Below are 14,416 nucleotides of genomic sequence, written 5' to 3'. Positions count from 1 at the left end.
ATTTTATTGTACTGAATATCTAAATGATAAATATATATATAAACATTATAGAACTGTTTCTTGGCAAAGGTGCGAAGATAATTCAGTAGACAAAATAATTTTTTTCAACAAATGGTGCTACAACAATTCATTATCCATATGCAAAATAATGAATTTCAACTCACACCTTGGACTATACATAAAAGGTAACCCAAAATGGATCACAGATGCAAATGTAAAACTTAAAACTTCCAGAAGAAAACCTAGGAGAAAATCCTTGTGGCTTGGGATAGGCAAACATCTCTTACATGTAACATCAAAAAGATCCACAATGAAAGAAAAAAAAAGATCCACAAAAGGACAAAACGATAAACTGAACTTTATCTATTTCTTCTCTTCAAAAATCATTAATAGAATTAAAAAGACAAGCCAAACACAGAGAAAATCTCTGCAAAGCTCTTATTTGAAAAAGGACTTGTATTCAGAATATATGAAGAACTCTCAAAACCCAAGAATAAGAAAATGAACCACCCAATTAAAAAAAAAAAATGGGTAAAGAGGAGAAATGGATGACAAACAAGTCCATAAAAAGCTGCTCAGTATTCATCCTTGAGGAAATACAAATGAAGTCACTGCACATCTAATAAAAGGGCCAACAAGAAAAAGTCAGACCATACTGCCAGCAAGAGTATGGAGAAATTGGGAATCCTCACATAGTGCTGGTGAGAATATAAAAATGGCACCACTCCTTTGGAAAATAGTTGAGCTAACTTCTTAAAAAGTTAAAGTCATGACAACCCACTCCAGTGTTCTTGCCTGGAGAATGCCATGGACAGAGGAGCCTGGCAGACTACAGTCCGTGGGGTCACAAGGAGTTGGACACAACTGAGCGCCTTCACTTTCACTTTCACCATGTGATTTAGTCATTCCTCTTGTAGGCATTTACCAAAGAAAAAAGAAAGCTATGCTCATTCAAAGACTTGTGCCTTTATATTGTCATATAAAGACAATAGCAGCTGCACTGGAAATAGTAAAAAACTGGAAAAAACCCAAATGTCCATCAACAGGCGAATGGATAAACAAAGCATGGTATATTCATACAGTGGAATACTGCTCAGCAATGAAAAGGATAAACTATTGATACATGAAAACACACAGAGGAATCTCAAGATAGTTATGATGAGTAAGATAAAAGCACCCCCCCATCAAAAACAGTAAATATGATTCCACTTATACACAACTCTAGAAATGCAGATTCATCTATGGTCTCACAAAGCAGCTGTGGGGGACTGCAGGGAGAGCGGCCAGGTTGAGGGAAGATGAAGCAACAGGGACACTGCAAGGATGGCGGGTGTGTTCACGACTCCACTGCAAAGGTATCTCAGGGGCGTGGATGCAGGTCAACGCTTATTAAATTGTAACTTCAAATATATGCTGATTAGTCTATGTCAATTATACCTTCAAAAGCTGTCAAAAGAGCAAAGTAATTTTACTCTTAGGACGCAATTTTTCCCCCATGTCCTACCTCGTCCTTGGAGAACGCAATGATGTAGGAGAGCTTCTTGCCCCAGCCGACCTCGTAGAGCAGGGGCTTGTCACAGACGTCCTCGCATGAGTCGCAGTGCAGCCAGCGCTGCTGAGATGGCGAGTACACCTCCGTCCAGACATGGTCTACACACGTGACGGGCAGGCGAGAGGCAGCGGGGCAGGAAACAAAAGCTCAGTGTATAAAACCAGAAGGACCTTCGGTAACTGTACACACCCAAGAGGAGAACCACACAGCATCAAGCAACTCTGAACTTAATGAGTGAGCCTGACCATTCTGTGGCATACAAGACTCTAGAATGGTTGTTCTAATTTCTCCCTGGAATCTTGGAAAATGTCTTGGAAACTACTTCAATAGAGTCAGTGTTAGGTCTGGTTAGAAATAATGTGAGGTATAACTCTAAAAGGGGCAAACAAGCTAAACAACAGCATCAAAAACATAGAGCTGAGACTCCCCTGGTGGATCAGTGGTTAGGACTCCGTGCTCCCACTGCAGGGGGCATGGGTTCAATCCCTGGTCAGGGGACTAGGGTCCTGCATTCTGGGTGGTACAGCCAATAAATAAATATTAACAAATGATCAATAAAATTTCCACTAAGCAACAATACATCATCCTTTAAAAAAAAAAAAAAACACATAGCAATCGAGCAGCCCATGGTACTTGGAAATTATGGTGCCCATGAGTATTAAAATGTAAAACTTAAAAAATTAAAATAGCAAAAAACAAAAACCATGGGGCCAATACACACAGCTTGCTAATGTGAAGGAACTGTAGACCAGCAGAGATCCAACAGTGGATGTCTGGTTATTCATGGTCTCTATTTGATTGTGGAAAAAAAAAAAAGTAACTATTGAGTGAAGCTTTCATTTTACCCTAAGAAAACAACAGAAACAAACAAGTGAAAAAAATCTAAGAACATGTAAGTGACACACGTTATAAGTAAATAAAGAAATATAAATCTCAATGGCTTTTATTATATTTTTATTGTCTACTGAGTTAAAATTACTAAATCTTTTATAGTAATCTCTCCAAAAATAAAGAATTTCTACAGAACATTATTGCACATGTTCCTATCCAAAGAGAAATAGCATGACTAAAAATGGCATGGTGTCCTCCAAATTGTTAAAGAATATTTATGATGCAAAGTACTAGCCATAAAAGAAAAAAAAGATCCTGTGCTCCCCATAAAAAAACCTGTTATCTTACAGAAGGCAAACGGAGCCTCAGACCTTGACAAGGCAGGGGAGTGTGCACCCCAGCCTCAGCGCCGCCCCCCCAACGCCCCGCACCTGTGTAATCCCAGACGTAGCGGGCTTCAAAGCCCAGGGCGCGGCAGCACAGCGTGAAGCAGTTGGCCCACTCCCCACACCGCCCACTTCTCGTCTCCAGAAGCTTTTCGGGATTATTATACCTGGTTCAAAGTAGCAACAACAAAAAGTGCCAGTTCATTATCAATACCAAGAATTCTAAAGAATTTACATTGAAAGAAAGTGTATGTTAGCCCCTCAGTCATGGCCAACTCTCTGTGACCCCATGGACTGTAGCCCACCAGGCTCCCCGGTCCATGGGATTCTCCAGGCAAGAATACTGGAGTGGGTAGCCATTTCCTCCTCCAGGGGATTTTCCATACCCAGGGACTGAACTGGAGTCTCCTGAATTGCTGGCAGATTCTTTACTGTCTGAATCACCAGGGAAGCCACCTTTGTGCTAAACAGTAATATTTCTTAACTTCATATTCTTAAAGAACGATTACAGAGTCTAGAATGTGTGAGGCACTATGCTAGAATCCTGGGTGAAAGTGACTAAACACTGGTACATAGCCTTCAGGAGCTTACGGTCCTGAGAGAGAAAAGGACAGAACATAGATAATTTTAGTACACGGCAGGACATGACACAAGCTACACAACAGGTCAGAATCGGTGTTACAGGACAGGGTTCAGGCAGGAGAGACTGCATCTGAACTGGGCCTTGCAGGACAGGCAGAGATTCTCTGCGAAATCTGCTTTAAGCATGAGTGTTAGCCTAACAGGTGGTATAATTATCTCACTGTACTTAAACAAACTGCTCAATAAAGATTTGAAAGCTTAGCTGAACTCAATTTTATTAATACTTAAAACACTATTTTTCTTTCTAATGATCATTTGGATTACACTTTTATTCTTCCAATTCACTTGAAGGTGCTTGCTAATTTGGAAGTGGTTTTTTGAAATGTATTTGCCACATTCTTTAAAAAGTTACTCCAGGGATTTCCCTGATGGTTCAGTGGTCAGGGCGGGGTGCTTTCACTGCTGGGGCCCAAGTTTAATCTTTGGTCAGGGAACTAAGAACCTGCAAGCCACACAGTGAAGCAAAAAAAAGTTACTCCAGTTCTAAAATTACCATAAAGCTGAAGAACATCAAATTTTGCATATTATGTTTGAGAAGGAACTTGGGGCTGATAAAGCTACACAGGGAAAGCGCCCAGCTGAGCAGAAATGTTGGCCATGAGCTCGGGTGGGAAGGACACAGCTTCACAAGTGCACTGGCTCAGCAGTGACGAGCTTGTCTTCAATCAAGCAGATGCTCTGGCTTGCGCTAAGTGAAATGAATTTATAATTTAGGTAATGTAGTTACTGAAACAAGTGGTCTCTTTACATGAGGAAGTAACAGCAGCAAATCAGGGCGTCCTGTGCCTCCATGCCTCAACACTGCTTGTGTTAAGGTGAAAGGCCACAGGCTCTAATGAGTAGTGTCCATCCTCCCAACCGTACACAGAGAACAGCCAAGACGAGCGCACGATTCGATGGGAAAAGGACAACAAGGTACAAATACCTTTGTATCCCCTAGCCTCTGCCCCCACCCCATGCACTGTCAGTCCATACCCATAGCCTAGAGTTAATGAGGACAATTTACCTATAATAATATATATTTTTATCTTCAGATCTTTGCAAGTACCTGTGCACATATATGCTGAATGAAGAAACAACTGTTAATTATAGATAATTATTGGATACTGGATTCTGTTTATCTTGGACTCTGTATATCACAGGACTGATTCTCCCTTAGGATAGAACTGAGTACTGAGGCCCCTAAAATCAGGTATTTCAAAAACTTGCTTAAAAAAAAAAGAAAAACTTGCTATCTTTTCTTACCTGATGACACAACCATATTTTATAATATTGTCAATTAAGAATATCTAATAAGAGACTTGTATATTAAAGGATGGGAAAAGTTAACAGAAAAGTTCCAATTCCTTTAGTTTAAAATTAAGAGATATGAGGGTAGGTTTGGATGGCAGGGGAGGCACCAAACTTCTTTATTAAAAATAAAATATGATGCGATACAACAGCACTGTGTACAGACACCACACTGCATCATGCCCCCAGGACTACTTTATTTCTGGACGTTATACTTGGTTCCCTTCATGCCCTTCCCACCAGGCAACCACCCATCTTTTTTCTCTGTATCTATTAAGTTTTGCTTTGTGTGTTTATTTGCTCTGGTCCTAGATTCCACACACAGATGAAATCATATAGTACATGTTTTTCTCTGTGTGACTTATTTCCTTGGCATAGCACCCACAAGGTCCATCATACTGTTGCAAATGGCAAGATTTTATTCTTTTCTTATGATTGAGTAGAATTGCATTGTGTATATATAACACCACATCTTCTTTAGCCATTCACCCACCAACTGCTAAAAATCTTAAGAGATCTCATAACAAAGAAAAATTTTAACTGTATAACAACCGAAAGCAATTAGATTTACTTTGATCATTTCACAATGTATACAGATATCAAATCGTTATGCTGGACACTGAAAATAATGTAATGTTGTATGCCAAGCATGCTTCAATGAATAATATCATGACAATAAACATAAAAAAGGAAAAATAAAATTAGTTTCAAAAAATTACATAAAACATGACAGTCTTTAACTATACTTTCACCTTCCGTATTACCATCTGATGATTTAAGTGCAGCACTGTATTTACCATCACATCACAGAGATTAGTTTTATTCTAATCTTTTAGCATTATTTTTTATGTGCTATCAGTATTATTATTAATGTTATCAGAAAGTTAAAATTTATGTATTAAAAGAAGAAAAACTCCCAATTTATAGCATTAAATTGCTAGGACAATACTCAACAGTCAACAAGCTCTTCCTACAAAAGCCAAGACAGCAAATATTCTAGGCTGTGCAGGCCATACGGTCTCTGCGGCCAGTGTTCAACTCTGCCACTGTGACATGAAAACACTTACAGACCACGATAACAAAGCAGCACAGAAGCGCTCCAGTAAAACTTCATGCACAAAAACAGGATGTGCGCCAGACTGAGCCTGTCAGCCCAGCTAGCCGACCCCTGTTCTGGAGGAATATACTTCTAATAACAAAAGTGAAGATTAGAAGTTGGTTTAATAAAATGCTCTTCTAACCATCCCATGAGGGACTGCTCTGCCTTCACCGTCAGCGGACGCTCACCGTGGGAATCGGTTGCTGAGCTGGCACGCATCACAGTAGTGGTCTTCTACTCTGCTGGCACCCCACTTCAGCTCATCATCACTGGGGAGTAATGACTCGCCTCTGGACTTAGTCTGGCCACCACACTTACTGCACACAATGTCGTTCACCCAGTGAAAAAATTCTTCCTTAAACCAGTGTAAAAGCTCCAGCAAAAGAAAATCCTCTTCACTTACATTAGTACCTGAAAAGTTAGAACAGAACTGAGTAAGACCTAAAGCAGAAAAAAACTGAAAACACCCACATACATTTTGTTCTCAAATATGAAGCTGAAATAAATGAAAACAGAAGACTACCTAAAAGGTCTTCACGAGAGGATGCAGACAGAGTTGTCAGTGCACTGTGAGGCAGGCACACAATGGCACAGTCCACGGCACACTCACAGCCGTCGGGCTTGAGTACTGTGTCCTCTGACCGACACCACACTCAGCACGGCCAGCTCTCAGGGATCGTCATGTACGTGGAAAGTAAGAAAGTAAGTCTGACTTTGGGGACACAATTTTTCCCAGAAGCCCACTGTGTTCCCCTGTTGCCTAGCAAAGTAATAAAGCTTTCCTTTCCTACTTTACCACCCCCCCAAAACAGAAGTGTGATTTTGAAAAACATTTTTAAATGACTGCATTAAACCTGTTATCAGACATAAACACAAGTAAATATGAAACAATCACAAAATTATAGGCAGAAATCACAGAATTCTAAACATATTAAAAATCATCCTATTAGCTTTTCTACTATTAGTGCTTCTATTGTACAATGTAATTCATCTGAGAACACTTACCACAAAACACATAAAAGCACAACCATGTTTACAATATTTATAACAACCCTTGCAAGTAAACATGATATATCATATTATATCCACTGTATCAAATAAAAGGGTCTCTATCCACATTCAAGGCAGTGTTATCTCTGGGAAGAAGAAAAGGAGAGAGGAAAAGAATCTGGGAGACATGGATGGGTCTCTCATTCCTGTCTTTAATGTTTTACTATTAAATAGTTAAAAAACACATATATGAAGGAAATATACAGCATAATATTAAGATCTAATAAAATCTGATGCTGGGCACAGGTACTGAATCTATTATACTCTATTTTTGTATTTATATTTTATATATCTCAAAATTATTAAAAAAATTTAAAAAAAACTACAGAGATTAATTAATTAAAAAGCCAAAACATATTATGTTCTTGAGTGGGAAAACAATATTCTCAAGTTGTTAATTCTCTACAAATCAACCTGTACTTTAATGAAATCCCAAGTGACACTAGAAAATAATTTTTCATAAAATTTGACAGGCCAACTGCAAGAAATTCACATGAAAGAAGAAATGCACAAAACAGTCAACTTTTAAGATAAATTTGTCTATAGTACTTCAAGGCACATTAAAAAACTCTAAATAAAATATTGTGATATTGGTAAAGAACAGACAGAAGAATGAAATAAAAGAAAGAGTCCTGAAAGACAGATTTCTAAGTGATGCACAGTATTTAATAAAGTTAGCCTTTAAAGCAATTCTAAGAGGAGGGACTGTTCGACAAATTGTATTGGGAGAAGCAGCTGTCCAGATACCAGATTCCTCCTCCATTCCTTCTAACACATATATATATAAACACCATACAGCGGGAATATTACAAAAGTAGAAGTTTATGTTTACATCTTTGGGGGAGAAAACAAAACACCAACTGTAAAAATAATTTTCTAATTAAAATTTATAACTTTTGAATTTCAAAAGGTACAGTAAATGAAATTAAAGAATACTGAGAGCAAAATGTAATGCATCTAACAAAGTATCCAGAATATATAAAGAATGTCTATGAATCAGTGAGAATATTCACAAAGTCATTAGAAAAATCAGCAAAGTCCATAAGAAAGTTCAGTAATTTCATTAAGCGCAAACAAACACTCCCAGACACTTCTGTCACAAGTTGTAAGACAGTCTGTTTGCCAGGGACCCCCTGTGGTACAGAAGCATCACATGCCTGTGATACTTTTACATCCATCCCAGGGAAACATTCCTCAGGTAGGCAGGCCTGCTGTACAAGGATTTTCCCTGCAGAAGCCCTTAGAACAGAGGAAAACCCCTCTCAATGTCCGGCAGCGGAACACTGGGACACAGTGTAAGTGACAATGCACGCACGCTGAGAGCACTAGGGGAAGGGCAGCTGACCTCCAAGCCATGTTAGGAAAACACCATGGGGCTGAATACATAAGGGATGACCTGCTTTATGTAAACTCTGCAACATAAGCTGTTTATTCTTATATATAACTACTTACGGATGTAAATAAACAGAAAAAGATATGAAAAGAAACACATGATCACCACTCTTAAGTGTGGAGTAAGAGGGTAGACTGACTGGCAAGAAGAGTTTAGCCTTTCCTGTACAACGTGAAAACTTCTCAACAGAGAGATATTGGTGAATGTTCATTTCTAAAAATGAACTTTTGGAAAAACAGCACTGCCATTCTGCTTCTCCATTGAGCCCCTACAGCAAAGTGATCTTTTTAAAAACACAAGGCAGCTCATGTCATTTGAAACTCTCCAATGATTTTCCATCTCATTCAGAATACAACCCAAAGTCTCTTCTCTTATTTTTGCAGCTGGCCCAGGCGGAGGCTGAAAATGGCCCCCCAAAGACATATACATTCTAACCCCTGAGCCTGTGAATGTCACCATGAAGGGAAAAAAAAAAGAAAGCCTCTGTAGATATGATGAAGTTAAGGACTCTGAAGCAAGGAGATTCCCCAGGTTACTAAATATGGACCCTCAATGCATCACATGTATCCTTTCAAGAGGGAAGCAGTGGGAGACTTTAAAGAGGAGGAGGATTTGAAGATGTTGGTCTTTGAGACGGGAGTGATGCAGCCACAAGCCAAGGACTGCAGGTGGCCACCAGAGGCTGGCAGAGGCAGGGAAGAGTCTCCCTAGGGCCTCCAGGGAGCGTGGCCCTGCCGACATCCTGATTTTGGCCCAGGGATGTGGATGATGGGCTTCTGGTTTCCACAACTGTGAGACAGTACACTTGTGTTGTTGTAAGGAACCGAGTTTGTGATAACCTGCGCCAGCAGCCAGAGGAGGACGCTAACAGATCCTCTTCGTCTCCCTGACCGTGTCCGGCCGTGCTCCTGCTGCTGCAGCCACATCTCCCGTCTGTAGCCCCTGAGCCCACCGAGCTCACGCCCACTCAGGGGGCCCGTGCAGCTGGCAGGGCCTCCACCACAACAGGAATCGTTGCATCAGCGGACGCTTTCCTGACGACCCTCCCCCAAGAGCAGCCTGCGTGCTCTCTCCCCCGTCGTCCTGGCCTGGCTCCCCCGTGCGGCTCCCCACCCACCCGAGCTGAGCAGGTGTCCCTGGCTTTCTCACCCTCAATAGCAGGGACTCTGTGTGCCACTGTCTCTTCGGCGCTCAGTAAATACTGGAATAAATGACAGAAACTGAGTGAACTGACAAGCCTCATGGTATCACTGAGAGTCATTACTGCTCAGCAAAGTCACAGTCAGGATGGGAGGGGGGAAGGAACACAGCACACTTTTGCTTCCGAGTCCTCCCGGGATATGGTGCGGCTTCCCAGCTAGCAGCACGCACATCACACAGAGAGGGTCAGGGCTCCCTGGTTATGTAAGACCTTAACTGTGACTCAGAGAAGTCCAAGCAGAGTCCTGTCTGTGCAGGTTAAGAGCTCAGACAGGTCAGAACAGCAACCATCCGACAGAACTTTGGTAACAATGGAAATAATTCATACCTACACTATCCAATAGGGTCACTACTAATGATGACTTCTGAGTATTTGAAATGTACTGAATGCAACTGAAGAACTCAATTTTTAATGTCATTTAATATAAATTAATGTAAGTGTAAATACCCTCCAATGCTACCTTTCTTTCTAGAACCTTCACAATCCTCCCCTTCTCCCCGCTGCCTTGTCTTTTCAACCTGGGTAATCTCACTCACTTGCAAGGCTTCACCTGTCACTGTGAAGTATAGGTCAAGGTGTGACTTCCAAAACAGCTCCAGGCCTCCATTTTCACGTGGGAGCCTGGATGACGTCCAGCAGGCCCTGAACGCAGACCCCTCATCTTTCAAAGCCTGCCCATACTGACTGCAGTTCAGAACGAGGCAGTCCTCTTGCACATTTTCCTTCCATATCCCTGACGCCATGTCTGACCCCCTGCAAACACCCCAGCAACACACACCCATTGCTTCCCTTGCAGTCGCAGCCCCTGCGTGCCTTCTTACCTCTTAGGGAAATTCTATTACTGCTGTGCTTGAACTCTTCTCTCCGTGTACTCTCTTGATTCTCTTTATCTTACAAGTGACTGCTGGACTGATTTTCCTGAAGGGCACCCTCTGTCTTCCCCTTGCTAATGCTTCAGTGCCTAACCCTCTGACTTAAGTCATCAAGAACATCTGCCTTTCCTGAGAAGTCATCTTATTTCTTCCTGCCTAGTGAACAGGTTATTTAACACTTCTGCTATAAGTTCAATCATATGAACGCCATAGCATTAGCCTTCTAAGATGCGTTCATCCTTCAAATTTCCTTGGTCCTTATTCTCTACTTCAAAACCTCATTAAAAGTCCTTTGCTTCATTTTACCTCTAACTCTTTTTTGAAAGATTAAAAATATAAACTCAGTGTGCTCTGCTCTGCCTGAAATTCAGTGTCAAACAAAACATGGTCTTGGCCTGCCTCATGTGTCTCCGCCGACCTGACACAAGCAGACAGCGCCGTGCACCCTTCCCCATGATGCCTGCCGCTGCTGCCCCACGCACACTGCTCCCTGCAGGAAAGTCCCTCATCCCTGCCTTCACGTGTCCTCTGGCATCTCAGGCTGTAAATCCAACGTATCTTTCATAAACTTAAAAAAACAAAAGCCCAGTTTCTTCTGATTTTCACAATACCAATGCACACTACCTGCTGCGTTCCTTCTTCCCTACTCACATTAAAGCTCTAGAGTTCCCTGACCCGAGGCCCCTCTGGCCTTCCTGTCTCACTGTGGGGATGTCCCGGCTCCTGCACACGAGCCCCTACAACACCGAGACCTAGCCCTAAGTCTGTAGGATGCTCCTCCCCTACGCCTCGCCATCCACAGGACCCCAGTACAGCAACAGGGCATGATTATATGAAGCCATCTGCAGGAGGGAGATGAGCTCAGGAGTCCTCCTCAGGGAGGCTCGGAGACCACAGAGGGGCCCCAGGAACACCAGAGGAACCTGAAGGCCCCAACACTCACAGCAAGTGTTAAACACTGTAGTTAAACGTGCCCATTTCAGAGTTAAGTGGACACATAAGCCTTCCACAAAAGGCCTCTTCACTTCAGGTCCCATTACCCAACACATTGTATTCAACTTTTAACAGAAAATTACAAAGCAGGCTAAAATACAAGAAAAAAGTCTGAAGAGATAAAACAAGCATCAGGACCACTTACATACAGCACAGATTTTGAAATTAGGGAATTTAAAATAACTATGATTAACATGCTCAGGGCTCTAATGAGAAAGGGAGACAACATGTAAGAACAAATGCACAATGTAAGCAGAGGGATGGGAAGAAATCAAAAACTCTGTTACAGAGATAATGCCTTCCATGGGCTCATCAGCAGACTGGACACAGCCAAGGAAAGCATCCCTGAGCCTGAAGACAGGTCACCAGAAAGTGAAAGTCAAAGAGAAAGAGAAAGAAAACAAAGGAACAAAACACCCAGAACATGCAATGATGGGGGGGGGGGGGGTGTTCATAATGGCCTAGCACTTCAAACAAAGGTGGAAACAGCTGATAAATAAGAGTATAACAGGACACCCTATTTTGGAGTATCAGAAGGAAAACAGACAGAAAGGAGCAGAAGAGACATTTGAGGTAACAATAGCCGAGAATCTTCCAAAATTAATGAGACACCAAAACACAGATCTGGGATGCTCAGAAAACACCAAGTAGGATAAATACCAAAAAACAATATCCAGGTCTGTCATACTGTAACTGAAGAAAATGAACAGGGAGAGAATCCTGCATGAAGCTGGGGTGGGGTTGGAGACGGTCCTGAGTACAGCGACAGAAATTACAGCAGACTTATCATCATACACAAGCAGGCAACAGCAAAGAGAATCAAGTGTCACTGACAGAAAGGAAAAAACCCCACCAACCTAGAATTCTACATCCCAGTGATATTAACCTTCAACAGTGAAGGAGAAATAAAGACTTTCCCAGGTAGAGAAAAACTGAGGGGCTTCTCTACCAGAATACCTGCCCTGAAGCAAACAGTAGAAGAGGTTGTTCTTCAAAAAGAAGAAAACTCAGGCCTGCATACTGGAAGAGTGTCCAAAGAATGAATGAATGAAGGTAAACATAAAATCTGTCATTTTTCTCACTCTTAGTCTACTGGGTGACTAGTGTCTAGTTCAGTGAAATGAAGGATGGTAGAGTCTCAAGGGATGGGAAGGAAGAATTGAGACATTCTGTTAAAACTTACCTGCACTATACAGGAAGCTGTATAATGCTTGTGGAGGTAAGGGAGAGACGAATTAGAAACTCAGAATTAACATACACACACCACTAGATATAAAATAGATAAACAAAGACCTACTGTACAGCACACAGAACTCTACCCAATACTCTGTAATAATATAAATAGGAAAATACTCTAAGAGAGTGGACATATTGTGTTACACACAACTGAACCCCCTTGCTGGATATCTGAAGGTAACACAACATTATAAATCAACTCTGCTTCAATGTAAAATAACAGTTTTTTAAACTGGAAAAACAAAAATGGTTATTGCATACTAGATCAACCACCAAAAGAATATTACTGAACTCCTCTAGAAAATATAGTATTAGGAAATGAGTTCACAGAAAAAAATAACTGAATACAAATTCAAAGTAAAAATGCTGAAGTTGGAAAAATTTAACAACTAAAATCCTTAAGACTATTAATGAAGACAACAAAGTACTGGTTGATGAATGTGGCAGGCATTGTTCTGAGCCATTCACATGCACTATTATAGTTATTTCTGAGAATTATCATTCCTATTATCAAATGAAGAAACTGTAGCAGGGAGATGAAATTCCTTGCTCAGTGATTCAAGGTGAGAGGTGGAGCTGAATTCATACCCAGGTAGTCGGCTTCTACATGTATATGCTGTATCAGTAACTGCCAGTTAAAGGGAGTCAGTGGTCAAATCACACGAATTCATTCTGAATAAGCTTTTTCTCAGATTCACATTAAAATTCACTAATAATGCCATCACATATTTCATGGACTGAAGTTCTGGTGATATTATATCTTAAAAAAATCACATGCCAATGATTAAACTAAAAATACATTATTTGAGTTAAAAAATTTTAACAGATGTGTGCACGAGGTATATGCAATAAAAAATTATACTACTGTTGTACTTCTTAAAAATCCAAATAGAACTGGGTTACATATTTACAATGTATACAGTAAAGGGCACCATTTCAGCATTTTTGTTGATTTAGTAATGATGCATATTTAGCAATGAATGGTTCTGTAAAGCCATTACCTTTATCCAATTTTCTGGCTCTAGACAACTTTTCTTGCGATCTCCTTTTCAGTTCTTGGACTGGAATACAAGCCAGTGCTTTCTCCTGGAGAGCAAGGTTCTCATAGACCAGTACATGCTGAATGTTGGACCGAAGAACTTTTAGAATGACTGAATTGTCAGCAACCTAATAGAAAGAAAACAATGAAATTAGCTTTTCTTCGTATGCTATAAAAATAATATAATAAAAAATACTGGCTCTATGAGTTCATAGATAAAGGAATGTACCGATTCACTGAAATATAATTATAATGAAAACCTTTACAAAATTAGTACTAGGAGATAGTCACATCTGTATCACAGTCTAAGATAAGTCTGTATTTTCATCTGAATAGATGTTACTGAGGATGTATTTAAACAGGGGTATGTTGAACTCTTGAGCACAGCTTGGATCAAGACAGCACTCTGAGCAGTGCTTCTGACAGCTCTTTCCACTTCAAGTCCTGATAAATGTCTTTTTTTTTCCTTTTCTTTATACAGCATTAGCAAGGAGGACTGACCTCAAGGGATCAGAAATTTTGAGAAATTCCTGAAAGAAGAAAGGCAGGTACAGACAGACAAAAGGAACAAACAATGGCAATATGCCGTCTAGAGAAAGTGGTTATAAAACTAAACAAAGTTCTCAAAATAATCCCGAGGAGGGATGGGCCAGAGGCTTCACAAAGCAGGAGGGGGTCTTGGAGTAAGTGTTAAGCAGGCTGCCAGGCTCTGCAGCAGAACAGCTGGACACTGTGGTCACTCCTTCTCCACAAAAAAGGCGTGTCTCTGAGCAGTGAGGGTGGACGTCTAGATTTATAAAAGGAAAGAGGCGTCCCAGCTCAGAAGCCGTGC

General features: G+C 40.9%; 1 protein-coding gene across 2 annotated transcripts in view; it reads right to left on the bottom strand.

The window, feature by feature from the left end:
- Positions 1–14,416, bottom strand: part of NGLY1 (N-glycanase 1) — a 57,827-nt gene that overhangs the window by 14,450 nt on the left and 28,961 nt on the right. For both annotated transcript variants that reach the window (XM_061134853.1, XM_061134854.1), the window contains exons 4-7: positions 13,547–13,712; positions 5,989–6,211; positions 2,815–2,936; positions 1,505–1,650 (exon numbers count right to left, since the gene is read on the bottom strand). In XM_061134853.1, the coding sequence (XP_060990836.1) occupies positions 1,505–1,650; positions 2,815–2,936; positions 5,989–6,211; positions 13,547–13,712 (657 nt within the window). The remainder of the gene's footprint in view (positions 1–1,504; positions 1,651–2,814; positions 2,937–5,988; positions 6,212–13,546; positions 13,713–14,416) is intronic.

Source organism: Dama dama, chromosome 32 (genome assembly GCF_033118175.1).
Source record: "Dama dama isolate Ldn47 chromosome 32, ASM3311817v1, whole genome shotgun sequence".
Taxonomy (NCBI): Eukaryota; Metazoa; Chordata; class Mammalia; order Artiodactyla; family Cervidae; genus Dama; species Dama dama.
The sequence above is the reverse complement of the archived record's forward strand: the minus strand, read 5'-3'. Positions and strand labels throughout refer to the sequence as shown.